Source organism: Capra hircus, unplaced genomic scaffold, assembly GCF_001704415.2.
Source record: "Capra hircus breed San Clemente unplaced genomic scaffold, ASM170441v1, whole genome shotgun sequence".
In the NCBI taxonomy this organism is placed as follows: Eukaryota; Metazoa; Chordata; class Mammalia; order Artiodactyla; family Bovidae; genus Capra; species Capra hircus.
In genome coordinates this window covers 52,623-77,777 of record NW_017189525.1, presented here as the reverse complement: position 1 = coordinate 77,777, position 25,155 = coordinate 52,623, and the positions used below count along the sequence as shown (strand labels likewise).

Genomic DNA, 25,155 nt, shown 5'->3' with positions numbered 1-25,155 from the left:
CGCCTCATGCTCTGGACGTGCAAGCCACCACCGAGCAAAGGGTCAGAGGGGCCTGCGGGGTCTGTGTGCAGCAAGACCCGACCACACTCTCAGAGCAGGAGCCCAACTCCCATCACCCCTCAGGTCCTGGGCTTCAAATCGGATCAGGCTCTCAGATGGTAAAATGCAGGTTCAAATAAAAACAATGCCATCCATCCTGGCAAAACCCCTGTGAACAGATGCCCACAAACCAAGACCTCTGGGAGCTGCTGCAGAGGCAATGGCCTACCCCACGGGGTGGGAGCAGCCTGGCCTCGGCGGCCAGCTCACCGGGCAGCCCGAGGCCTGCGGCCTTCCGCCTGCAGGGAATTCCAGTCTGCGCCTCCTCCCCCGAGGCCACCTGAGGACGGCACTGGTGCAACCCAGCTCCTCAGCCAGGCGGCAGGGCCCGAGGCGGATCCTTCGCTGACCTCTGTCCGCGTTACTTACTGCTTGTGCGTGTAAAAACAGTAAGGGGACGAGGAGAGGAACTAAATAGGAGTGGCGGGTCCCCGAGGGCCTGCGGCATCGCAACCCAACAACATGGGGTGAGCAAGCACGTGTGACACCAGAGTGACGTCCACCGGTCAGTCCTTCCCATTCCTTGCAGCCATGACCCCTCTGCACGATGAGGGAACCAGGGGCCTCTGCGGGGTGAGGCCAGGCCCACGTGGGTGCAGCCGGAGCGGCTGCCGGGCCGCGGGGCTCTCCTTCGGGTCCCAGTGGGGCGCCCCCAGAAGATGGGACAGGGACAGTCAGCCGTCGGGAGGAGAAGGCGCGGGGACCACGGCAGGGAAGGCCGACAGCGACGGCGGTGTAGGGCCTGGGGAGGGGCCCGTCCACAAGGTGGGGACCAGCCTACAGAGGGCGTGAGGCTGCTAAAGCTCAGCTCCAGGGCGGCAGGGCCCCGGGGCCCACTCCTGGCAGCCTGCTGGCAGCCACCCACCCCGCCTCCCTGCCCGGTCCCGCCCAGAGGCGGCCCCAAGGCCAGGGTCTTCCCAGCCGGTGAGGACACAATGAGGTCTGTGACCAGAGGTGCAGCCCCCAGTGTCCCCCAAGGGCTGGGGTCTCAGAGGGCCCAGGCCCCACCCACTGGGCAGGGAACAAACGCACTGGCTTTCGCCCCAGACTGTCCCGTGCTCGCTCACACCTGCTCCCCGCCCCCACCACAGGAGGCCCCCCAAGGAATCTGAGTCCTTCTGAAGCGTCTCTTTCAACAGCCCGCCAGGCACGCCTTTGCCTTTCTCCTCTTTAACCAACGAGCCCACTTTCAGAGGTGTGACCTGCACTGAAGCACAGCACCCTGTCCACGAAGAGTAAACCCAGTCTCTCTCCAGACACAAGCAGGACCACACCCCCAGGGGTGGCCGCTGCTCAGGCCGCAGGGACCCCACGGGAGGCCCGAGCAGACACCAGGGGTCACAGACGTGGCGCCACGGCTCACCCACCACTCGCCCACCAACAGCACTGGCCTCTACCCAGTCTGGAGCCACTGAGCCTGAGGCTCTGGGGGCAGGGCTAGCGGCACCGCCCTGTCACGTGGAAGTCGCTGAGATGGAGATCTCAGTGGTTCTCAGCGCGAGTTCTCACCACGAGGAAGACTCTAACTCTATAGCCATCTCAGTAGTTCTCATCACAAGAAGACTCCAACTCTACGGCCATCTCAGCGGTTTTCATCGCAAGGAACTGTCATCATGAGAAGACTCTAACTCTGCGTGGCTCCCGACGTGGTGCTTGTCGCCTTCACAGCTCTGAACTGCTTCCCGGGCAACAAGGGACGCGGCGGCACGCCAGGAGCTCACAGGCCATGTGGACGCCATCCCTCTGAAGTGCCAGGAGCCTCCTGCCCACCTTTAACAGGGGCTTTCTCTTCTCAATGCCCGTTCCCTTACGTGTCCTGGACGCGGCCCCACAGGTCCACCCGCGGCACACGCGCTGCAAACATTCCACTGCCTGAACACGTCTCTGACCGGCTGTCGCTTTTGAAGGGTGATTCCCCCGGACGCGGAATTCCCAGCTGGTGACGCTCTTCTCCCGTTAAGTGCCCCAACGTGGCTCCACCGCGCGGGTGCACGGCAGCTGCCGGTCTCCTTCCTTTGCAGGCCCCTCGGGGGCGCTGGAAAGGCCCTCTTCGGTCTTTGACGCCCCTCCTTCCAGGAGCGGCGTGCTGCTTCCGGTGCGCTTTTCCTTCGGCTGCACTGGACGCTCCGTTGCGGCACTTTAGCTCCCTGACCAGGGATCGCACGCAGGCCCCCTGCACTAGGAGCTCTGAGTCTGAACCACGGGACCACCAGAGGGGCTCCGGCGTCCAGCTTTGCTTCTACGGTTTGATGTCTCTCAGATCAGTTTCAGGAAACTTCTGGCCAGTGGTCTTTCCAGCACTGTCTCCACTGCATCCTCTTCTCCTCGGACTCCAAACAGGGCTGCCTGGCCTCTCCCCAGCACTTGACATCCCCACCTCCACCGTGTTCCCACGTCTACCCTGCTGCCACGCGTGCGGCGGCTCGAGGTTCCGGCTGTGACGGTCCGCAGCCCCCGAGTCACACCCACCTCCTGTCTACCCGCTCCAGGCCTGCAGCGAAACCCCTGTGTTCCCCGCACACGTGACCCAAGCAGGAAGTGCCACCCCCAGCTCAGGCGCGGAGCTCTTCTGCTCAGTGTCTTCATCACCAGCATCTACTGAGAGACACGCCTCAGGCAGCAAGGCCTATGGGAGCCCTGAGGCAGCCTCCCTGAAAGAGAAAAACCTGAGGCCTAAAGATGCAACCCTCCTCGTCTCTGTCTCGTTGTCACATGAAGAAGAATGCAAGGAGCCAACGTGAAAACACACTAACAGACCGGACCGAGCCACGAGGCTCTTAGAGGGCAACGACAGGCGGAAACACGGGCCACGAGGCTCTTAGAGGGCAACGACAGGCGGAAACACAGGGCCCGAGGCTCTTAGAGGGCAACGACAGGCGGAAACGCGGGCCGCGAGGCCCTTAGAGGGCAGCGGCAGGCGGAAACACGGGCCGCGAGGCTCTTAAAGGAGCAACAACACGCAGAAACACGGGCAGCACCTCCAGCCCACACCACTGACGCTGGGGGCCCCCCGAGCCATCACCACGAGCAGCCCCCGCGTGCACCTCCTGCAGGAGCCTTCCTGGGCCCCTGCCAGTTTCCACCGCGCGGCATTCATCTGCACCCCACCCACAGCAGGGGTGTCTGTGTGCCCCAACCCCCCTTCCCCCCATGGTGCGGCACCAACATACTTGGCAAACTTCACAGTCGCTGCGTTCCGAGGCACGAACCCTGTGTGAAACTGGATCTGAAACATCTTCATGGACGCCATCTGCGGGAGGGAGCACAGGAGCAGCCGTCCTCAGGCTGGGTGGGGGCCCTGCCAGGCTTCTCACGGGTCCTAGGGTCTGAGAGCCGCAGGCAGGGATCCAGGTCGTGGGTACACACAGACATCAGGGTGGTGCCTCTGCTGACAAGCAGCTCCTCAGCCCGCAGGGGAGCCCCAGGCCACAGCCCAGCAGGCCCTCAGGCCCGTGCAGAGGGCAGGTGCAGGCTGCCAACCGGCTCTGCCGCACAGGCAGGACTGGGGCCCTCACTGCACACGAAGGGCCAAGCTCAGCTTTGAGCCCAGGGCCGTTGGCGCCCTCCCCCTTACCTTGGCCTGCAGCCTTCCTCCTAGGGTGGACCTCGCATGATAGATGATGATGAGCACGTCCCCCTGGACCGTTATGCCCAGGGGAATGACCGCTTTGCCATCCTCAATTTTAAAGTCTCTGGAGAACAGAACCAAGACCAGCAGTTCCCTTACGTAAACGAGAGACACACACGCTGACGAAGACCGAAGCGCGTCTCCTCCTGCCTCGTGGTTTTTCTACCAAATTACGCCAGGGTCTGGGCGGAAGGATGCTCCAGGAAATGACGCCCAAGGAGCCACTCAGCACAAAGACCCGGAGGAACCCCAAGGGCTCCGGCCAGCTCTGCCTCCAGCCCACCGCCCTGAGGCCCACCACCCAGCTGCAAGCCCAGAGAACAGGCGCCTCCCACAGCTCCAGGAGCATGAGGCTGCGCAGACAGAAGGGGTGCGCCCAAGCCCACCTCATCTTGTCGTATTCCTGGGACGTGGTGGTCACACGCTCATCCCCCACGTAGACCTCACAGAAGGGCCTGCAGCCGCTCCTCTGCTTGCTGAAGAGCGGCACTGGCGTCATGACCACGGCCTTCACCAGGATGGGCTTGCTGTGGGGCGTGACAGGCTCCTCGGCCACCATGTCACACATGTACTCAATGTACCTGGAGGGCAGGAGGCAAGCCGGGTCACGCGTGCTCCGTACTTGGCCCACGGGATCATCCACGTGCTCCACGTGCAGCCCACATGCTACGTCACATGCATGTTCCCTGTCTCTGGATCCTGTCAGGACATCCACCTTTTTTCAATCACAGGTAAGCATTTCATGTGAAATTCCCCTCAAAGCAATGTTCTAGTGTCATCTCGTGGATCTGACGCAGTTTTCACTCAGTTCAAAGTGTCTTTACATTTCCCTTGAGACTTCCCCTCTGATTCATGGCTACTCAGAAATAGGTTTTTTCCCTTGGAAACATCTAGGGTTTCCAAAGCAGCCTTGCTGTCCTGGTTTCTGGATTAACTCCTCAATGGCCTGGGAACGCGTCTCACATGGCTTCTATTGTTCTCAATCTGCTGCAGTTTACAGGCCCAGACTGGCCCTTTCCGAGGGCTCTGAGCACACGTTCCTACCGTGGGACATGCTGCGGCTCTGATCTGACCCACCGACTTGCTCGACTGGCCACTGAGACCGTCCGCGTCCTGCTCTGTGGGTCTGTAACCTGCTCCTGCGACTCCTTTCACGTTTCAACGGTTCCATGGCTCTGCCCGCTCTGAGGCACTGCCCTCTCTGTGGCCTGGCCCCGGTGTGGCTCTGCCCCGTAATGGCACCACCCCTCCCTGAGGCTCCACCCCTTCTTCGAGGCACCGCCCCCGCGAGGCTCCGCCCCCTCCGTGTGGGGCCACCCCACTGAGGCACCGCCCCCTGTGTGGCTCCACCCCCTCTGCGTGGCCCCTCCCCCTCTCTGTGGCGCCGCCATCTCTGGCCCTGGTCTAACCTGTCTCCCGGGAACAAGCAGGGGCCACGACTGAATTTGAACCCACAACTGTCACACTTCATGTCACCAGAGCACTCTCGCCACTCGCGACAGCTGTGGTAAGACCGCCGTGTGCCAGGAGACCTGGGCACTTTTCACCAACAGCAAGAAACCAGGACCCGTGACCCACGTCCACAGCCTGAGCGAGCTTGGAAGCAGACGCAAGAGCCAAGGCCGAGAGGAGCAGGCAGCCTGGGCAGTTACTGAGAGCGGGCGGGCGGCATGACCGGGAGTTCCGGCCTCTGGGCGCGGCCCGCACACGCCCCTGCCCACCTCCGTGAGGGCCGGGGCGCAGGCCCACAGCGCCACGAAGCGGCTTCCCAACCGCCGCCCGCCCCCGGCCCATGCCTCCCGTCACGAGCTCCTGGGTCACCCGAGCCCGCCCCAGGCCTCCCGTCGTGGCCTCCGCGTCTCTCTCGGCACCCACACTGGCCGTGTGGAGGGCGCCCGTGGTGGCTCCCGGCGGCCCAGGCGTGCCTTCTGGCTTGTCCTGTGCCCTGCTGTGTCCTCCGGGCGTCCAAGGCTCAAGCTCTTCCGTTAACTTGGGGGAATCCTCAGGACCTCCTCCAGACTCCATCTCCCACAGGGACCCTGGGGGTATGTCTGTTGGGTCCTGTGACACGGCCCAATGGCATTTACGCCCCTCCAGGCACAGAGCTTCTGACAGGCTCCCTCCCTGCTCAAGCACGGCTTCCAGCCTCCACTTCGTCAGAGCCTCGGACACACGGACCAGTAGCCCCACACTTCCCTGCACGCTTCCGAGTCTCGGGGCAGGCCGCCTCATCTGACTGTCCCTGGGGTGACCTCATGCCCCCTGAGCGGCAGCCTCCCTCGCCAACCTGTCCTTGGGGCGCAGACCCCGCCTGCGTCTCCTGTGGGCCCTGTCCCTCCTGGGCTGGCGGCCAGCCAAAGGCTCCAAGACGGCCCCTGCGACAGGCGTGGAGAAGCTGTGTGCGCAGAGCTGGCACTGCTCTTTAGCTGCTGTGGGCAGGGGGGGCGGACACTCTCCACACTTGCACGTCTCCAGGGCAGCAGCCTGGGGTCCACTAGGGGGCCCAGGGCCAGGCACACACACACTTGCAGCAACACTGCTGGCTCCGACCACAACCCCGAGCGGGGCCCTCACTGCAGGCACAGCTCCGGAGCCCTGGGTACGCCCGCACGGGAGGCTGACAGGCTGAAAGGGTCGGAAGCCTGCCTGGCAGCCCAGCCCTTGCTCTCCTGCCCTTTCTGCACTGTGGATGGGCCCCCACCCCCTGGAGCCACACAGAAGACATCAGAGTGTGGCTAGCCCTCTCAGGAGAGTGAGGGACAAGGTGCTGCCCCGGGCAGTGAGCCGACAACCAGGAGAGGGGCAAGCTCCCCACCCCACCATCCAGGCCACGGAGCCACCCCGAGTGAGGGCGATGCCCACAGCGGCGCCTCACCAGCCTGGACGCTCCCCAGCATCCCCCAGGGTCAGGGCCCTAGCTCTGCCCGCTCCAAGGCCCTCCCCACAGAGGAGGGAAGCCTCCCCAGAGGCTCCAGGGCCTAATGACTCCTCAGAGCACCAGGCTCCCTCTGGCCGCGAGGTGGATGGAAGCGAAACATGCTGGCCTGGGGGCAGGCAGTGGCCCCAGAAAGGCAGCGGGTGGGCAGGGTCCAGCTGCAGACCCAGGAAACCATCTCGTGTAAGTGGTCAGCAAAGACAGCCTGGAAACCCACGTGTCCCACAGACCCTGATGCAGGGGACACAGCACAGGGGGGCGCTGCCCTCGTGTGCACCCAGAGAGCTCCCAGACGCCGCTCCACCTGCAAGCTGGAGCCAGCGGGCCACGTGCCCCTGCCCACCGAGCAAGAAGCCATGGTGCTGGGAAAGCAGGGGCCAGGAACGGACAGAGGCGCTGCTCCAGGGCCCTGGTGGGGCAGGAAGTGAAGCCACCCGACTGCACCTGCAGGCCTGTGCGCCCCCAATGCCACACCCACACCCCACGGCAGACACCGTACCTCTTGTGGGATGGCCAGATGCCCGGTGGGCAGCGCTTCATGCTGAACATGTACACAGCGGCCTCTGCGGTGCTGAAGAGCCGGCAGAAGCACAAGAAGGAGCACACGGCCACGGCCGACGCTGCCCTCCCATCCTAGGACAGAGCGTGGGGCATGTATGGGACGGTCATGGCCTCTGCCTGGGGCTGGGGCTCCTCGGGGGGCTAAGGAAACCCCACCTGCGGCAGGGACGCAGGGATCCACAGCAGAAGGCCTGAGGTGGCAGACCACACACTACACACTCACAGTCCCGACCCGACCTCTGCGCCCGGCCACCCACGGGCACCCTCATGACTCCCTATCGTCACTCCTGCCTGACGTCACCAACACCAGGATGGCAGCGCTGACCTCCAAGGGCAGGTTCCGGCAGATATCCCACTGGACAAGATGTCCACAAATCCTCAGCCCCAGAAGGGGGTCAGACACAGGGTCCCAGGATGCAGAGCAGCCTGAGGGGACCCACCGTCTTCCACCAAAGAGGCAGGAAGACCACCGTGAGGACGGTTTTCTGCCGGAAGCCCTGTTGCCAGGGGACCCAGGCGTGGACACAGCAGGTGCAGGGCCTGCGCCCCCCACCCGCCCCGACAGCCGCTGCTCCCTCCAGCGTCTGCCGCCCTGCGACGACAGGACCCACCCGGGGCACCAGGCCCGGGCCATGGCGCAGGCCCAGGCAGAGCCACGGCCAGGAGCGGTCGGCGGCTGGCGCTCGGTGTCGCTCGAGGTGGGGCAGCTCAGCGAGGAGCCCCGGGAGAGCCCGCCCAGACGGCCACTCGTCTCATCCCAGTGCCACTGCCCGGGAGCCGGGAGGCCCCTCTGCCCTGAGTGCCCAGGGAGGCTGCCCGCTCACCACGCAGTGCACCACGCAGACGTTGCCGGGGTCGCGGCGCAGCCAGGCGTGCATGTTCCTGCAGAGGCGGTACAGGCTGCGGAGGCTCGGGGCCCGCCGGGCGGCCCAGCCGCAGTCAGAGACCTGCAGGGAAGGCGGCTCGCCAGCGGGGTGCAGACACGGGCCTCCCCACAGCACCCGACGCCGCCCGCCCAGGCGTGCAGCAGGGCTCGGGAGCCAGGCTCCAGCGCGTGTGGCCAGAGCTGCAGACCGCCGCATCCGCGCTCACTCTCTGCACCGCGAACGGCGTCCGCGAGCCGAGCGACAGCAGAGGAGACTGCGTGGCCTGGTGTTCCCTCTGGAGGCACCGCGGGCTCAGTGACGATCAGAGGTCCTCGAGAACTGCCCCCAACCCCCAGGCGGCATCCGGGGTGGACCCTAAGCATTGGCACCAGCCCTCTGCTCACCCGGTTGTGGAACTTGGAGGGCCGGTAGGTCCGCGGGGACAGGTTGTAGACGGCGTAGCGACCTGGGTGCTTCGAGTCCAGGAACAGCCGCACGTCCTCAATGTTGTTCTTGATGGCCGACTCCACGCCCTCCGCCGGGAACGACATGACTGGAAGACAGGAGCCCCCGCAGCCTCTCTAGCCATGGTGTGAGGTCGGCCGGGTGAGGCCCCTCTGCTCGTGGCTGCCGGCCCGTCAGCACAGTGGTCCTGAGAAGGGGGGGTCAGAGGCCCCCAGACCCTGCCCTGCCGCTCATCGGATCCCCAGTCGGGGTCCCCAAGACTCTCCTGAGGCTCAGCCTCTACACGGCCCGAAGCACCACAGGCTCTCCAAGTGTCTGGACTTAACATGTGTGGCCTCGCATCACTTCCCTCAGGACCTCAGCCTTTCAGAACATTCCAGACTGGGGAGGGGGCTTGACCGGGGTCCTGGGTTGACACAGGACTGCCGGCTGCAGGGCCTGGAGGCACACTGGACACGGACAGACACCCGAGGCTGGCACCCGGCGCACGTCACCAGACAGGAAAGAACCAAAAGACGTCCTCATGGCTAGCGCTGGCAAGCGTACCTGCGATTCTGGACGTGATGTAGGAAAGATCCAGGTCTCCCTTCGCATAGCTGGGGTTAAGAACAAAGGGAGCTTGGTTATTACAGGGAATTTCTATGATTAGCTCATGAACCTTCGCATAGCTGGGGTTAAGAACAAAGGGAGCTTGGTTATCACAGGGAATTTCTACGGTTAGCTCATGAACCTTCGCATAGCTGGGGTTAAGAACAAAGGGCGCCTGGCTATCACAGGGAATCTCTACGCTGAGCTCGTGAGCCGGAACTGAAGTGAGTCCTCGAGAGGCTGCAGGGCTCAGGCTGCAGCCTGTCAGTGTGCACGCATGTGCCCGGGTGACTGCACACACGCACACGTGTGCACGTGTGGAGTGACATCTACCTACGAGGTGAAGGAGAAATTATGAACCACAAGGGGGAGGCAGGGCCCGACAGGAAGGACCTTTGTCCTCTCACTACTGAAGGTGGGCGCTGAGGGTTTGGCAGAGAGATGCCGACAGAATGAAGACAGCTTCTGACGCAGTGCATCACGTCTGGCTAAACACTCACAAGGTACCGAGGGCCGAGAAACAGTCTAAAGCAACAGAACGAGCATCAGGACCAGACATGGCAGGGGCGCTGGAGCTACCAGGCCGGGAACAGCTGGGGTCGGGGTTCTCTGGCGGCTCAGTGGTAAAGAACGTGCCTGCCAACGCAGGGGACAAGGGTCCAATCCCTGATCTGGGAAGAGCCCACGTGCCACGGAGGAACCAAGACCGTGCATCCCAAGTGCCAGAACTCCTGGGCCTCTGCTCTGGAAACCGGGGACCGCGGCTGCTGAGCCCACACAACCTGCAGCCCGTTCTCGGAACAGCAGAAGCCCCGCAAGGAGAAGCCTGCTTGCCACCGCGGCAGGGCAGCCCTCCCCGCCGCAAAAGCCCACGCGGCAAGGAAGACCCCGCAGCCGCAAAAACCAGAAACAGCTGGGGCTAACGGCTGAAGGCGCTAACGGCTAAAGCCAGCAGCGTGCAGGTCAGACAGTAAGCAGAGGTGCAAATTCTAAGCAAGAGACAGAAGGAAACGCGAGGCGGAGGCCCTGAGCAGAAAAGAAGGCTGCCTTTGATGCTGAGCAGACTGGACATTGTTGGGGAGGAACCTCTGAGCTAGATCTTAACAGAATCCCCGAAAGCCAAGAGCACAGGCTGGGGGATGGCAGAGAACATCTAAGGCCTGTGGGGTGAGCCTATGACGTAACGGGGACCCCGAGAGGAGGAGAGAGGGGGGAACTGAAGACGTGCGCACATCCTAACTGAGAATTTATCTAAATCAGCGTCAGACACCAAACCACAGACCCGGGAGCCCAGAGGACACCCAGCAGGACCAACGCCAGGAGAGCCACCCGAGGGCACGTCAGCCTCAACTTCGGGAACAATCAAAGGTGAAGACAAAATCCTGAAAGAAGCTCGGGGCAGGGGACACTTTACCTACGGGGGAGCTACAGTAAGAACTACGCCTGGCTTCGCCCCAGCAACCAGGCAGGCAAGGAGTGAGGCCAGATGTTTACAGTGTTGGGAGAAAAACCAGCAGCCAGGACTCTGACCTGAGACACCGTCCTCGAGACCTGAGGAGACACGAACAGCAGGGACGTGGGGCCAGGAGGGTGGCGGCAGGAGTCACGAAGCACACCGCCCCCTGGAAGGAACAGCATGCTATCTGAAAGCGGACCTGGGCCAGCTGGTGACCACACGCGCCAGGGCAGCCACTGAAGTCAGCAAAGAAAGAGCCGTGTAAGTGGTGAAGTGAGCAAGGAGAGAGCGTGGGATCACAGAAAAGGCTCAGTTAGAACCACAAAAATAGAGAAAGAACGGAAGACCAACAGAAACTAAAAACAAGAAAGCAACAAGGACTAGGAACACAGCTGCTGCTCCGGCGCTCAGGCCTGTCCGACGCTTTGCGACCCCACGGACTGCAGCACGCCAGGCCTCCCTGTCCATCACCAGCTCCCAGAGCTTGCACAGACTCATGTCCATCGAGTCGGTGATGCCATCCAACCATCTCATCCTCTGTCATCCCCTTCTCCTGCCTTCACTCTTTCCCAACATCACGGTATTTTCCAAGGAGTCAGCTCTTCGCATCAGGTGGCCAAAGTATTGGAGCTTCAGCATCAGTCCTTCCAATGAATATTCAAGGTTGATTTCCTTTAGGATTGACTGGTTTGATCTCCTTGCTGTCCAAGGGACTCGCAAGAGTCTTCTCCAACACCACAGTTCAAAACCATCAATTCTTTGGCACTCAGCCTTCTTTATGGTCCAGCTCTCACATCTGTACATGACTACTAGAAAGATCACAGCTTTGACTAGAGGGACCTTTGTCAGCAAAATGACATCTCTGCTTTTTAATGCGCTGCCTGAAGCCAGTGTTTTCACTCTCCTCCTTTACTCTCATCAACAGGCCTCTCTACTTTCTGCCATTACGGTGGTGTCACCTGCGTGTCTGAGGTTATTGATATTTCCTCTGGCAATCTTGATTCCAGCTTGTGCTTCATCCCTACTAATCCAACCCCAGGTGCTGTGGAGACATGGTGGGCTCGGCTACAGTCCCCTGCAGTGAGCCAGGACCCAGCAAAGCGAGCCGTGCGGGCACCCTGGTTCCCAGCATATCTTAGTTACATTTATACTACTCAGGTTTGTTAACGTGCAGTGTGTTATGCCCAAAAGACAGTGCTATCCCTTCAATTAAAAATACTTTATTGCTAAAAAATGTGAGCTGTCGTCCGAGCCCTTCAGCGGGTCTCACAGTAACACAGGAGGCCACTCACTAATCAGATACAACACCACGTACAATAATGACGAAACGTCGGAAGGTTTTCAAGAACCGCCAGACGGGACGTGGAGACACAAACTGAGCAGATGCCGCTGGGAAGAGGCGCTCACAGACTCGCGGGTGTGGGGCTGGCACAGGCCCGTCTGTGTGCAGCGCAGGGAAGAGAGGCTGTCCTGTGTGCCAGTAAGCACTTTACACACCAGTGACCGACATGCACCAACTAACAGATCGTCAGAGCGGGTCAAGACATACGACCCAGCTATGCTGTCTACAAGTAACGTGAAACTGAGCATCTTCTTGCGTTTATCCACCTCATTTTGCGGTTTAGTCGCTCAGTCTTGTCCACCTCTCTGTGACCCCGTGGACCGTAGCCCGCCAGGCTCCTCTGTCCATGGGATTCTCCAGGCAAGCGTACTGGAGTGGGTTGCCGTGCCCTCCTCCAGGGGCTCTTCCCGACCCAGGGGCCAAACCCGCATCTCGTCTGTCTCCTTCACCGGCAGGCGGGCTCTTCACCACGAGCGCCACCTGGGAAGCCACTGACCCTCACGCGCTAAGCCGCTCAGTCATGACCGGCTCTGTGACCCGTGGACTGCAGCCTGCCAGGCTCCTCTGTCCACGGGATTCTCCAGGTGAGAGTACTGGAGTGGGTTGCCATTTCCCTTCTCCAGGGGATCTTCCCAACCCAGGGATCGCACCCAGGTCTCCCGTAATTGCCGATGGGTTCTTTACCGACTGCGCTTCCTGGGAAGCCCATTATAATCCTATGCATACTAGCTATGATTCACACAGTCTGAACGTATTTACTCCCAACCCACTGACACATTCTCCTGTTAAAGAAATGTGCTTTTCCAACTAACAGAGAATTTTTAATTCAGTTAAATCTATTAACCGCTTCCCCAACCCTTATGTGCTTTTGGTCACATTTAAGATACCTTTCTTACTCTGGTGTTATAAAAACACCTCTGCGTATTTTATCAGCTTTTCCTCGGAAACAGCTTTTCACAATCAGATCTGTTAACAGATCAGACCTACTGTATCTTGCTGTTATTAGACGAGATCCCATTTTTTCTTTTTCGACACATACCCATGATCTCATCAACATAAACTCTTTAATCTGTTATTTTCTTTGGACTCACCACTCATGGTTTATAGCACCCCTCCCTAAATACATGTCATGGGTAAGTCTAAACACATCTAACAACAGATGCTTAAAAAAATTTGACATAAAATGAGGTCTGTCTCTGTTCTTAATTTTGAAAACATTGCTGGAAATTTTGGTAACTTACATGTGAATTTTGGGATCAAAGTCTGTGGCAACAATGTCAGGATTTTCATCTTTAAAGTAAAGAACTTGAAAATGCACTGAGCAGCGCCATGACCTCTGAATGTAAACCCCCAAACTCACAGACGGCCGGCGCCCCCACTGCAGTCTGCTGCCGCAGCTCTGGCCTGGATGGGGCGGTCCCTCTCGCTGCCTCCCACCGGCGACCTCTGCCCGTGACCTCTGCCCGCGCGTGCGGCCACCAGAAGAGGCAGCCCCTGCAGACCAGCTGTCCTGAAACGGGCCATGGGGGGGGACGCGCCACACCCTCAGAGGCCACCTGGCATGTGCAGCAGAGCCCAGCGAGGGCCGCTGACTCCCTCAGGTAGGGAGAGGGCAGGCCCGCCTCCCGAGCGGGGGGTGCGCAGGGGTGAGCAAAGTCCCCAGAGGAAGGTCCAGGTGTGTCAGAAACCCAAGCATGCAACGGAGCCACCGAAGCTCCACCTCCAGTAACCCGAGACGCCTACAGCCTGCCTTCCTTTCTCCCCCTGGCTGCGCCGTGCGGCCTGAGGGGTCTGCTTCCCTGACCAGGGACAGAACCCAGGCCCACGGCTGTGAGCGCGTGGAGTCCCGACCAGGGACGGCCAGGGCAGGCCCGCGCTACTGACAGCCCGGGCAGGAAAGGCCTCCAGGGCAGAAGACGGAGGGCGCGGAGGGAGCATGGGCAAACCTGCGCCCGAGCGACGCCGGCAGCGGGCGGGGGAGAGCGCCGGCCACGCTCACTACACGAGCCGTCTACAGCGTGTGGCATGACGTCAGCGGGAGAGACGGACACCCGTCGTGAAGCAGAGCACAGGCCGGAGCAGCAGTCCCCGCGGACACGTGGCCGGAGGGCTGCGCCCCAGGCCAGAGCCTGCGGCTCCACACAGCACGCTCGCTGCTGGGACGGCTGGCGCAGCCCGGCCACTCGCCCCGCTGCCCGTGAGGGGCCAGGGCGCCTGGTGGAGGCGGCTGTGAGGGCCTGGCGTGTGGGATCCGGGACACGTGCACGTCTGGAGCTTGCGCCTGAAAGTGCTGAGCGACTGACGAGAGGCCACGGGCGCGCAGGAGCTCAGGGTCAGGACTGCGAGCCAGAGGCCACAGGGCGGGCCCACACACCCCGAGAAAGGGTCCCGCCTGCAGCCCTGGGGCTGAGTGGCCCTGGAGGGCCCTGTCACCAGGCCCTGACTGGACCCTGTGCCAGACCTGCAGGAAGCCCCTGGAGAGCTCAAGAATCATGGCCGCCGTGCTCGTCTGACCCACAGAGCAAAGGCCGTTCCCTGGGGACCATCACTCGCCTGGGGGTCGATCCCTGGGGACCATCCGCTCGCCTGGGGGTCAAGGCCCAGGGTGTACTCCCCACACACTTGGGAGCCGGTGGCCACAGGGATGCCCCTCCCCAAGCCAGCGTCCTAAGCTGGGTCCCCACATCCTGTATCGGCCTGTGTGGGGAGTGGCCTCCCTGCTTTCAGGGAGGACCTGAGGTCCCGTCCACCCTGTCCTGGCCCTGTGGTGGGGAGTGCGGGAACAGGCCACAGTCCAGGGCCATCACTGTGCCAGGCCTCAGCACAGAGCCCCTGGGCAAGTGTGCTCACGCCAGTACCTTCAAGAGCTTCACAAGCCTCGGGGCACCCTGGGCAGGAGGCGGCTACCTGCTTGGCCCTGGTGCGCAGAGAGGCTGCCCGCAAGGCTGGCCTGCGGGCGCGCACCTCAGCCGCGTGGGAACGCGGTTCCTCTCTCCTCCGCAAGGCCGAGTGGCTCCTCTCAAGTCTGCTGGCTGCTGTCGGCCTGCTGTTCCCGCCGGGTCCACCCGAAACCCCATGACAAACCCCGCTGGGAGGGAGACAGGAGGACGTGAGTGCGGCCGTGGGCATCTCGGTGGCGGACGTGCAGGGAGGGCTGCAGGCGGGAGGGCTGCAGGCGGGAGGGCAGCCGCCACACACAAGGTCAGCCCTTGCCGGGCCGCAGCAGCACCGACGACGGCTGACAGGGAGGCCCCAAGCAGGGCCCTCCACACGCCCACGCCCCACCCGGGCCTCAGGTCTTCACACCTGCCCTGGGACAGGACTCTGGGGAGCCAGGTACCAGACAAAGAGGTGCCTCTGACCTTCCTGCTGGAGACGAGGTGCAGCCCAGGCACCACAAAGGGCCGCATGGCACAGGCGTGAGCAGGCACCCTGCCCAGCCAGAGCCCGCACTGGGCAGACACCAAGCTCTTCTCATCCCTACAGTCACGTCAGAGGCAAAGCACGGGGGCGCCACCGAGTCCCCTCACAGGACCCACACGTGTGCACGCACACTCACACACAAGCACGTGAGCCCCTGCCCGCGTCCCCAACAGCTGTCAACGTACAATAACCACAGCGCAGAGAAGACAAGCCCGAGGCCTCCGCGGCCGTGCAGGGGCGGCACTACCCAGCGGCTCACAGCACAGAGCACAGGCCGCCCCCGCCCCATGAGGCGGGCACACGCCAGACGGAACCCGACTCTCCGGGGCTCCCTGGTCAAAGCCAAGACCTCCTGGAGGACGGCACCAGCAGGCTGTGTGCGTGGCTGCCGTCTCCGTGGACAGGGCCACCCTCAGGAGGGACGCGGCCCGGAGCCAGGGTGTGCGGTCTCCCGCAAACACCCTCCAGCACGAGGGCAGGAAAGCGGCGACGCCTGAGCTCACGCAGGGGGCTAGCTCACACTGAGCACGCATGCTCACCCGGCCGTAAGTGCGGGTTCTGCACATCTGGACACAGGTCCGCACCCAAGGCTCCAAAAATCGCACAGCAGAGAACCCACGTGTCTGCACCCTCGACTCACTTGGCAACGGACTGGATGACCTTGGAGGAGGTGCCCTTGATGTTGGTGAAGAGGCGCTCGGTGCCCCCACGCAGAATGTCCAGGAGCCCGCCGTAGGGCTGCTCGCACTCGGCGACCACCAGGCCTGCAAGCAGAGAGAGACTGCAGGACTCCAGGTGCCGCAGCGGCCCGTGCGTCCCTCCACTGGGGCCAGGTGTCCCCCACCTGGCTGCCTACGCCCCACGCCCGGCACAGGAACGAACTGGGTAGAAGGGAGCCCAGAGCAGGACCTGGGCGCCTCAGCAGACTAGAGCCTCTGGGCGCGTGAAGCTGTTCCCACGTTCCAGACGTTCACCCAACTCACTCCCAGCACCTGCTGGGCACCAAAAGGGACCCTGCCTCTGACAAACACGTGCTAGAGCCCAGGGGGGGTGAGCAGGCTGGTACACAAGGTACGAACACGCCCACAGACGGAGGCCGCCGGTGCGTGGGAAGGCAGAGGAGGGGAGGCGGCGGCAGCAAGGCTGTGTGGGACACAGGAAGGCCTCAGCGGCCCCCGCTCTGCTGGTCTGCAGGGAACAGGCCCCTAGCGGCCGTGCGGACAAGGCCGGAGCAGCGGCCCACGAAGGCCCCAAGACCAGGGTCCAGGGCACGGCTGCACCCCGGTCGTGAATGCAGAAGTCGGGCGGAGGACAGCAAGGAGGGTCCACGCGCTCCCATGCGGGGGCGCCTGCGGCCTCTGGATCCGGTGGCAACACGTGTGTGACACCTACGCCAGCCCTCTGCCCCGCACCCTGTACACACGTGGGGCGTTTTTCCGGGCACCTCGAGGGGGCCCCACACTACGCCCCAGGGAGGCAGCTAAGCCAGAGCTACTCTGGTGGACAAGGAGCCGGGACACGGGCGGCCAGCTGCTGGCATCAGCCCTGGAGGAGATGGGCTGCAACAGGACCCTGGGGTGGCCCTGGAGAAACAGGGCAGAGGCGTGTCTGGAACTTTCTGGGCCAGCCGCACTCAGGGCTGGCTGCGCCAGCCCCCAGAACCCCCAGGCTAACTAGCAAATCAAGTGCAACCCTCTCAGCAAACACGTCCGAGCCATGAGCCAAGTCCACCGGCCCCTGCCCGCCGCCAGACCCACCTCCCCACCCGAGCCCGCCGCATGGTGAGCAGACGCTGCCCCTGCGGGCCCCTCACAGCCGCTCTGCTCCCTCACACACCGCCTCCAGGCTACCCGTGGCATCACCGTGGGCTGGCCTGAAGGGACACCCGCATCTGACCGGGCAGGGGCCACGCGTACTGGAGACCTGTGCCGCCGCCCAGTCCCCCGGGGCCCGAGGCCGAGGCAGCCCACAGGCAGACCCCCTAGAGCCCCTCGGGCAAGGCTGGGACTCAGGGGGCCCAGGTTGCCCGACCGCGGGGGTTTGCGGGGACAGCAGGCGCCCGGCCTCTGGCCCCCTCTCCAGTCCTGACCTCACCGAGGGGCGGCCCTGCTGAGTCTTGGGGCGGCTCAGGAACCGTGAACTGGGGTCCCGGGGATACTCACTGCTGCCCATGGAGCCGGGAGGGGCCGCGTGCCCATAGCCTCCATTCTGCTCCAGGAGCTGGGAAGGTGCAAACTCAGGTCAGGCCAGGTGCTCGGGACACGTCGCCCACCGAGTACACCCTCCTCCACCTGGCTCGCTACAAAACCACCAAGGACCACCGCCCTCCCCAGGGTCTCGACGCGTCCTGGACCCCAGGGCTGATCTGTGGGGCCACCCAGGCACACGGCTCTGTTCACAACACAGGCAGCAGCCGTGAACCCACCCCAGCCACCGAGGCTGCAGGTCCTGCCGTCGACAGGACACAGAATGGGACCCATGGAGGCTCGGGCAGGATGACCACCATGAAGCGCAGCTGCAGAGCACGGTGGGCTGAGCCCGAGGCCGCACCAGCTGCCGTCGCAACACCACAACTGCCCTGGAGACCCGAGGCACCCCGCGACGGGCCCAGACGAACCCACTCGAGGGCCGGCCTCACGCTCACCCGGCCAGAGCAACTGCAGCTCCGTGTCCACTCTCTACAAGCTACGCGGCACTTGCTTTGAAGTCTCTTGTGGAGTTTCAAAGAGCATTCTTACTTTCGGGTTAACATGTCACACTAGACTCAAGAAACACCGCATTACGGCCTCTATGGTACGTGCCGCGCTGAGAGTGGTCAGTGATAAACAGAATGCTCCAAGGAGTCTTAAGAGTAACACCCGCGAAGCGTCAGGCACATGTGTCTTAGCTCAACTGTGTCCTTTACTCAGAAACCAGAAACTCTGCTTTGTTGTTTCACCAGCTTCCCGAAGACGCGGGGCACCTCCTGGCAGGACTGCAGGCCCCACACCGCCTCGGGGGCTGCAGGGAGCGTGCTCAGAGGCGCCAGGCCCAGGCTGCGGCACACAGAGCCTCTGGCTCTCCTGACCCCTTCCCCACGGGCTCCTGTGTATCAATCAGCCCAGCCTCCTGCCCGGTGCTTTCCTGGTCTCAGTGCACCGGGGCCGGTGCGCCCACACTGCCCCAAGGACAGGCTGACTTCTCTCCCACGAGGCCCCGGGCAGAGGGAGCAGGCTTGGGCCGCTGTCTGGCCCTCGGTCCCTGGTTCTAGACGCACTGAGAGCAGCACGTGCTCGTGAGCCCCAGCAGAAGAGGCCTGTGTCCTTCCTCGGGTGCTTCCACCCTCCTTGTGGAGCCGTCATCGGGGACACACCCAGGCTGGCTGCCCCTGGACCTTGGGCCCAAACGCCACCTGAGACTTGGCCCACCCGGGGGCCCAGGTTCTCCGGAAAGACCACGGGGCAGCCCAGGCCAACCTGACTCAGCAGCCCTCTCCTCGCCGCTGGCCTCTCTGAACCTCAGAGCCCAGCCCCAGGCTCTGTCTCCCAGCTCCAGGAGCCCCACAGGGGAGCACATTGGCCCTCAGGCAACCCCGGGGTCTCCTCCCTCCACGAGAGCCAAGTGGAGCTGGACCCCCTGGCTCTAAAGCAACACAGACAGCGTCATCGCGAGCGGCACACAGAGGCCCACCTCGGTGATGGGTGACTTGGGGTTCACGTTGCGGGCGGCCGCGATCTCCTGGAGCTGGTTGACCAGCTCCGTGATGGACAGCCGCTCCTCCGGGTTGACCTTGAGCGTTGCACCTACAGGAGAGGCAGAGGTCATCCTACAGGCGGCCAGGCTGGGGCCCCGGGCAAGCAGCACCCCCGCTCTGCAGGGCGCTGTGCCCTGGAGGCCCGTGTTTTGCTTACACTACTGGTTTTAAAAGCAAGTGGGGAAGGACAATGTGAAGAACAAGACCAGCAGAAGCGGCCACTCGGGACATGTGCTCAGGCGGGGGGCGCTGCGCTGGGACTTACGGATCAGGCCGTGGAACACAGAGTAGCGTGCGTCATCGGCGGGGATTGCGTACTTCCCGTTGACGATGCGAAGCTTCGCCCCGTCCTCAAACGGGTGCTGCCCGAAGCAGAGCAGGTACAGAATGCAGCCGAGAGCCTGCGGAGACAGAGAGGCGCCCGGCTCTGCCCGCCCTGCCGGCTCTGCCCACCCTGTCCCGCCCTGCCGGCTCTGCCCGGCCCTGCCTCGCCCGCTGGCCCGGGTCCACACTCATGGGGCGCAGAGACCGGCCAGGTCAGCGCAGCCAACAAAGCCCAACCCTCCGTTCTCTGATGAGGTCCTCTCGAGACACCAAGCTCCTACCCCAGAGAGGGATCTACCTGCCAATCAGCAGTGCGGAGGGCGAGTGGCAGGGCCTCCTCTGGGCTCGAGCTGAGCGCCAGGGACGAGTCAGGGGCTGCCGGCCCTGCACTCAAACATCAGTGTCCCCTCCATGCCTCCGCCACGGCACCTGCCGCAGGAGGACAGGAACCCAGACTGTCCAGCACAGTGAGGGGAGTGAGGCACAAGCAGGGCCCAGGCCAGGCCAAGCCCCGCCTTCCAGCTCATGCACGCGGCCCTTGGGCTGGGACAGGCTGAACGTGTCCACTTGGAGTCGACCAGCTCAAGCGTGTCCACCAGTCTACACTCGGTGCCGCCGGTCACGGGCCTGATAGGCCTGGACGGGAACCCTGAGGCAGGGGTTCAGGGCCCCCGAGTCCTGTTCTCAGGGCACCAGGGAGGCATCAGGGCACCTCGGATAGGCAGGAGCAGTGCTCCCTGAGCTCCAAGCCCTCATGCTGAACCAAGGGACCAGCAGACACCCGCTCAGTCAGACCCACACTCGGCGTACACAGGGACAGCCCCACACCGATGGGATGTGTCCCAGAGGATGGGCCTGACCTCCGCCTGAGACCCTGTAAGGGCTCGGGCACAGTCACAGCTCCAGCATCGTCAGGGCGGTGCACAGCTGCAAGGCCATCCGGAAGGCCCAGCGCTGGCCACAGAGAGGCTCGGACCAGATGAGCTCAGGTCCAGGCATGCAGGAATGCCGTCTCGGGCCAGGCCTGGGCAACACCGGCCTCCGCCCCTCAGCACCCCGCCGTCAGTGCCTGCCCACCAACAGCGTCACAAGGGCCGCAGGAGAGAAAGAACCACCAGAGGAAAGGGAGAGCCAAGGAAGAGGAGGGGAGCCGAGGGCTGGGCAGCCGCAGCCTCACCCAGGGCCCCGGGGCCAGTCGGGCTGCCCAGGCACACAGGCCGCGGCCTCACCCAGATGTCTTGCTTCTCGCCGATCGGGAAGTTTGAGTACAAGTCCACAATTTCTGGCGTCCTGTACATGGGGGTCGTGTTCCTGGTGATCTGGAGAGGAGAACGTGTCAGAGGAAATGGCACAGGCCCGTCACAGCTGCTGTGGCAATCCCGGGCCGCAGGGCCTGGCGCCGGTCAGGTAGCCTGGCCGGGGTGGTCACACGAGGCTCTGCACGGGGGCCCCGGAGCGTGCTGAGCACACGGGACCAGCACCATGGATGCGAAGGATCGGCAACCACGACAGCCGTGCCCAGGGGTCCCCGGGAACCACTGAGAGCGGAGGAGGGTGCGTGGCGGGCGGGGGTCACAAGGCTTCAGGAGGCGCTCCAGGCGCCAGGACCTGGAGCCCCAGGGTGCACTGCAGACCAGTCCCCGGGCTCACTGCCCACCTGCAGGCAGAGGACGCGTCTGCACCCCTGAGACGCACGTGCTCCCCAGGGAGCACAGTCTCGAGGGAGTGCGCGCTGCCCGTGGTGGCCCTGCCTGCTCGTCTTGCGCTGCCCTCTCTGCCGGGGCAGGCTCTGGGGCAGGCTCCGGGGCCGCGTCTGCGCGCTCGTGCACCCAGCACAGGAGCGCAGCGTGAGTGCACAGACGGCTGCCCCGCCCGGGGGTGTCTGTGCCCACTCAGCGGCACCTGCTGTTCACACGGGCTTGAACTCGCCCACCAGTCTCCCGGGGGGCTCCTGTGGTTAACTGCCGAACCACCCTGAAGGCAGGTTTTTACACGATGCTTTAAAGCGCCACGTTTGGGATGACTAAAGTCCTGCAGAGGGACGGAGGTGACGGCTGCGCTGCGACGTGGACGCATGTAGGGCCACTGGACCACGTGCTAACGACGGTCACAGTGGGAACTCTTACGGTGCGCGCTTTGCTACATCAAGGCATAGGCAACGGAAGAGCCAGCCGGGGCAGGCACGGGCGGCGGCGGGGTCCTGGCTGCCGCACTCACCTCCTCCTCCACCAGGGCCCGGCGCTGGGCGCTCCAGCTGTAGTCTGGGTAGTGCGAGATGGTCGTGGCACTGCCAAAGTCGCACAGCTTGATGGTCCCCTGGTTACTAAGCAGTAAGTTTTCAACCTGCAAAGTTTCAGGAGACGGTCTGTGAGGCCGGGCTGCAGGCTGCGCTGTGGACAGCAGGGAGCCGGGCAGGCAGGGGCTCGAAGGGCAGACCAGCCGGAGGGTCTTCTGGGCAAAGGGGACACTCCTTTCGGACCAAAATCGGTGTGTGTACCTTGACATGGGACATTCAAATAAACAAACAAATTAAAATCCACCACAAATCAAAGATAATCTTAGTAATGTAGACTGTATACTGTAAGAACCCTTAGGAAACGTAAAAGATGAAAAAAATTAACATACCATTTAAAAGCCACCAAACACATTAATAACTGGAAGAAACCCAACAAAAGACACAAAGAAGACCTCTTATTCAGAAACTGTGAACAAATGAGACCTTAAATCCTCATCAAACAGGGACCTGGACTCTCCTCTCAACAGGAGGGCACAGACCTGCCCGCAGCTTGGGAGCCGGGCCCCCCGCCAGCCCACACTCACCACGGGGGCTCTGTCCCACCGTCTGGGAAGAGTCAGGAGACCAGCACTTCATGACCCAGGTCAGGGGCACCCTTACCAACCCAGCGGCCAGGATGTCTCCAGCCTGTCAGCCCCTCTCTCGGAGTGGGGGGGTCACGGCAACTCCAACCAGATGCCGACACCCTGAGCCGAACAATCACAGGCCAGCCTTGCTTCCCTGTGCTCCTCACACAGACAGGTCTGTGCCAGCCCCATGTCCCTGAGTCTGCAGGCACCTTTTCCCGGCAGCATCTGCTCACTTTGTGTCTGTCTCCGTGTCCCGTTCGAGAACCCTTGAAACGCTTCAGGTGTTTCGTCATTAGTGTATGTTATCGCATCTGTGATCAGTGGCCTTTGACGTTACTATGAGACCCGCTGAAGGGCTCCAACGACGCTCAGCATTTTCAGCAATCAAGTATTTTTAACTGAAAGGATGAACACTGTCTTTCGGGCATAACGCGCTGCACGATAACAGACCCCAGAGCAGTTTGAATGTAACTAGGAGGCGCTGGGAACCAGGGTGCCTGCACGGCTCCAGACACCAAGAGCTGACAAGAGCCACACGGTCCAGGGGACACGCTCTGGTACAGAGGCCGGGGAGCAGCAAGGTCGGGCGCTGAAGACCCCTCACGAGGAGCCAAGACAACTCACGCCAAACAGAAGGGACGCCCGAGGGAGTGAGAGAGCAGCCACAGGAGTGCAGTCTGCCCTGCCAGCGCTGACACAGGGCTGTCCCCCAGGACACCGGGTCCCAAGGGCAGGGTGAGGCAGACAAACCCCGCACCAGGAGGAGAGGCCAGCCGAACACACACACACCACCAGGGGCCAGCCATGCGCAGGCACCGCGGCCACCGCGGAGACGGCCTCCGGCACCCAGGGGCGAGGGTGTCCTGGGACAGGGGCCGCCACGGTGTGGCGAGGGGGGCGCGGAGGGCCAGGCCCAGCGCCCAGGCCCTGCTCACCAAGGACTCCCGAGATGCAACAGGCTGAAATCATGATGCCAAGCACACAGGCTGTGAGGCTCCACTCGCATGATGCCCGGCGGGACACCAGGAAACCCACACTGAAGGGGGCGCGCAGCTGTGACGCCAGGGACATGCACTGGGCCCGGCACTCAGGTCCGGGGTTCCCGGGCCCTTCCTGCCACTCCACGGAGCACGACTCCAAGGCTCCCGTGGACAGACCACAGGGAGCTCGTGAGGGGGCCCCACACGGTGCCAGCAGCCGTGGACCCGGCACACACCCGCTGAGCAGTCCGCCCCGCCCAAGCTGTCACCCTCCAAGCGTTCCACCTTCCTCAGCCAGAGAGGAGCCCGCCGCTTCCCGAGGGCGGTGCTGTTCCCAAGGCTCAAAGCCCCCAGAGGGAACGGGAGAGCTGGCCACAGGCCAAAGTGCAGGGAGCAAAGGGAGGCTCCTGGCAGGAAGCGGCATCTGGGGCCTGCTTTCACCAAGTCAGGCGGCGGAGGGCAGAGGGGCCTGCCGCCACCCTGAGCCGAGGTGAGAGTCGGGGCCCTGGCTCCGTGGACGCCGGACTGCTGTTAGAGTGAAGCCACAGACCACGGAGAACAGCTGTAGCATGTGCCACTGAGAAACCACTGTTCTGAGAATGTACAAAAACCAACCAACAAGCAACAGCAAAGAGGCAGACGACACCCAGGTAACTGAAGAGTGAGGACTCCGACTGGGCAGACGCGGCAAACACACACGTTAGACCAGAGCACACAGTCGTGACCACCAAGCCCGTCCCCCGCCGGCAGCATGAGGAGAAGGGCAGCCTCCCCTGTGCAGCTGGGGCACGGGGCAGCCCCGCGGGAAGCGCTCCCGCCCGGCGCCCAGCAGCAGGCGGGCAGCACGCCTGCCCAGAGCAGCCCAGGGGCGCCGCCTCCTCTCGGCTCCACGCAGGGGTCCGTGCCCGCGACCGCCCACACCCTCGCCCGCAGGTTGCAGCACCCAGCTGGGGCCAGCAGGGGAGAGCCTGGGCGCAGGGGGGCTGCCAGGCAGCCGGGCGCAGGCGCAGGGGCGGGGCCCCACCTTGAGGTCCCTGTGGATGACGGGGCGGGGCGGGGCGGGGCGCCGCGGCTGTGAGGGGCGGGGCCCCACCTTGAGGTCCCTGTGGATGACGGGGCGGGGCGGGGCGCGGGCGGGCGGGGCACGGCGGCTGCGGAGGGCGGGGCCCCACCTTGAGGTCCCTGTGGATGACAGGGCGGGGCGGGGCGGGGCGCCGCGGCTGTGGGGGGCGGGGCCCCACCTTGAGGTCCCTGTGGATGACGGGGCGGGGCGGGGCGCGGCGGGCGGGCGGGGGGGGGGGGGGGGGGGGGGGGGGGGGGGGGGGGGGGGGGGGGCGGGCGGGGCGGGGCGCGGCGGGCGGGGCACGGCGGCTGCGGAGGGCGGGGCCCCACCTTGAGGTCCCTGTGGATGATGGGCGGCTTCTGTCTGTGCAGGTGCTGCACCGCCCTGCACGTCTGGTAGAAAATCTTCAGGACGGTGTCGCACGAGAGCGGACCTTTCGATTCAACTTTTTTTAAAAATTCCACCAGCTGCCCTAAAAGAGAATCAAACTCACATCACCAGGGAACTGCCGAAGCGAGTGCCCGGGCCTGCTGCCCTCCCGCACCCACCGTGGTGCGGCCCTGCCCTCCAGCCAGCACCCGGTTGGGACTACAGAGCCCTGGAGGGGAAGTCGGCCCCGCAGCAGCAGAGGCCTCCGACTCCGGAGCCTTCCTGACGCAGCAGCTGCAGGGACCACGACCCCGAACGTGCACATCCCGGCAGACACCTCTGGAGAGACGACCGCTGAGCCCTTAGGTAACCGGTCCTCGGCTGCTCACCTGAGATCTCAGTGGCTACGCCCTCCATGCCGCACAGAAAGGGTGGCCAGGCTCTGGGCCCCCACCCCA

The 25,155-nt window shown here is 63.5% G+C and overlaps 1 protein-coding gene across 4 annotated transcripts in view; it reads right to left on the bottom strand.

The window, feature by feature from the left end:
• Positions 1-25,155, bottom strand: part of GAK (cyclin G associated kinase) — a 49,418-nt gene that overhangs the window by 9,597 nt on the left and 14,666 nt on the right. For 3 of the 4 annotated variants that reach the window (XM_018044353.1, XM_018044354.1, XM_018044356.1), the window contains exons 5-18: positions 24,658-24,800; positions 21,638-21,763; positions 20,650-20,739; positions 19,362-19,497; positions 19,033-19,145; positions 17,526-17,583; positions 16,004-16,127; positions 9,101-9,150; positions 8,494-8,642; positions 8,048-8,170; positions 7,162-7,295; positions 4,114-4,308; positions 3,674-3,791; positions 3,270-3,349 (exon numbers count right to left, since the gene is read on the bottom strand). In XM_018044353.1, the coding sequence (XP_017899842.1) occupies positions 3,270-3,349; positions 3,674-3,791; positions 4,114-4,308; positions 7,162-7,295; positions 8,048-8,170; positions 8,494-8,642; positions 9,101-9,150; positions 16,004-16,127; positions 17,526-17,583; positions 19,033-19,145; positions 19,362-19,497; positions 20,650-20,739; positions 21,638-21,763; positions 24,658-24,800 (1,639 nt within the window). Of the gene's footprint in view, positions 1-3,269; positions 3,350-3,673; positions 3,792-4,113; positions 4,309-7,161; positions 7,296-8,047; positions 8,171-8,493; positions 8,643-9,100; positions 9,151-16,003; positions 16,128-17,525; positions 17,584-19,032; positions 19,146-19,361; positions 19,498-20,649; positions 20,740-21,637; positions 21,764-24,289; positions 24,306-24,657; positions 24,801-25,155 lie in introns of those variants that run through there. The other variant, XM_018044357.1, reaches the window with a different exon arrangement.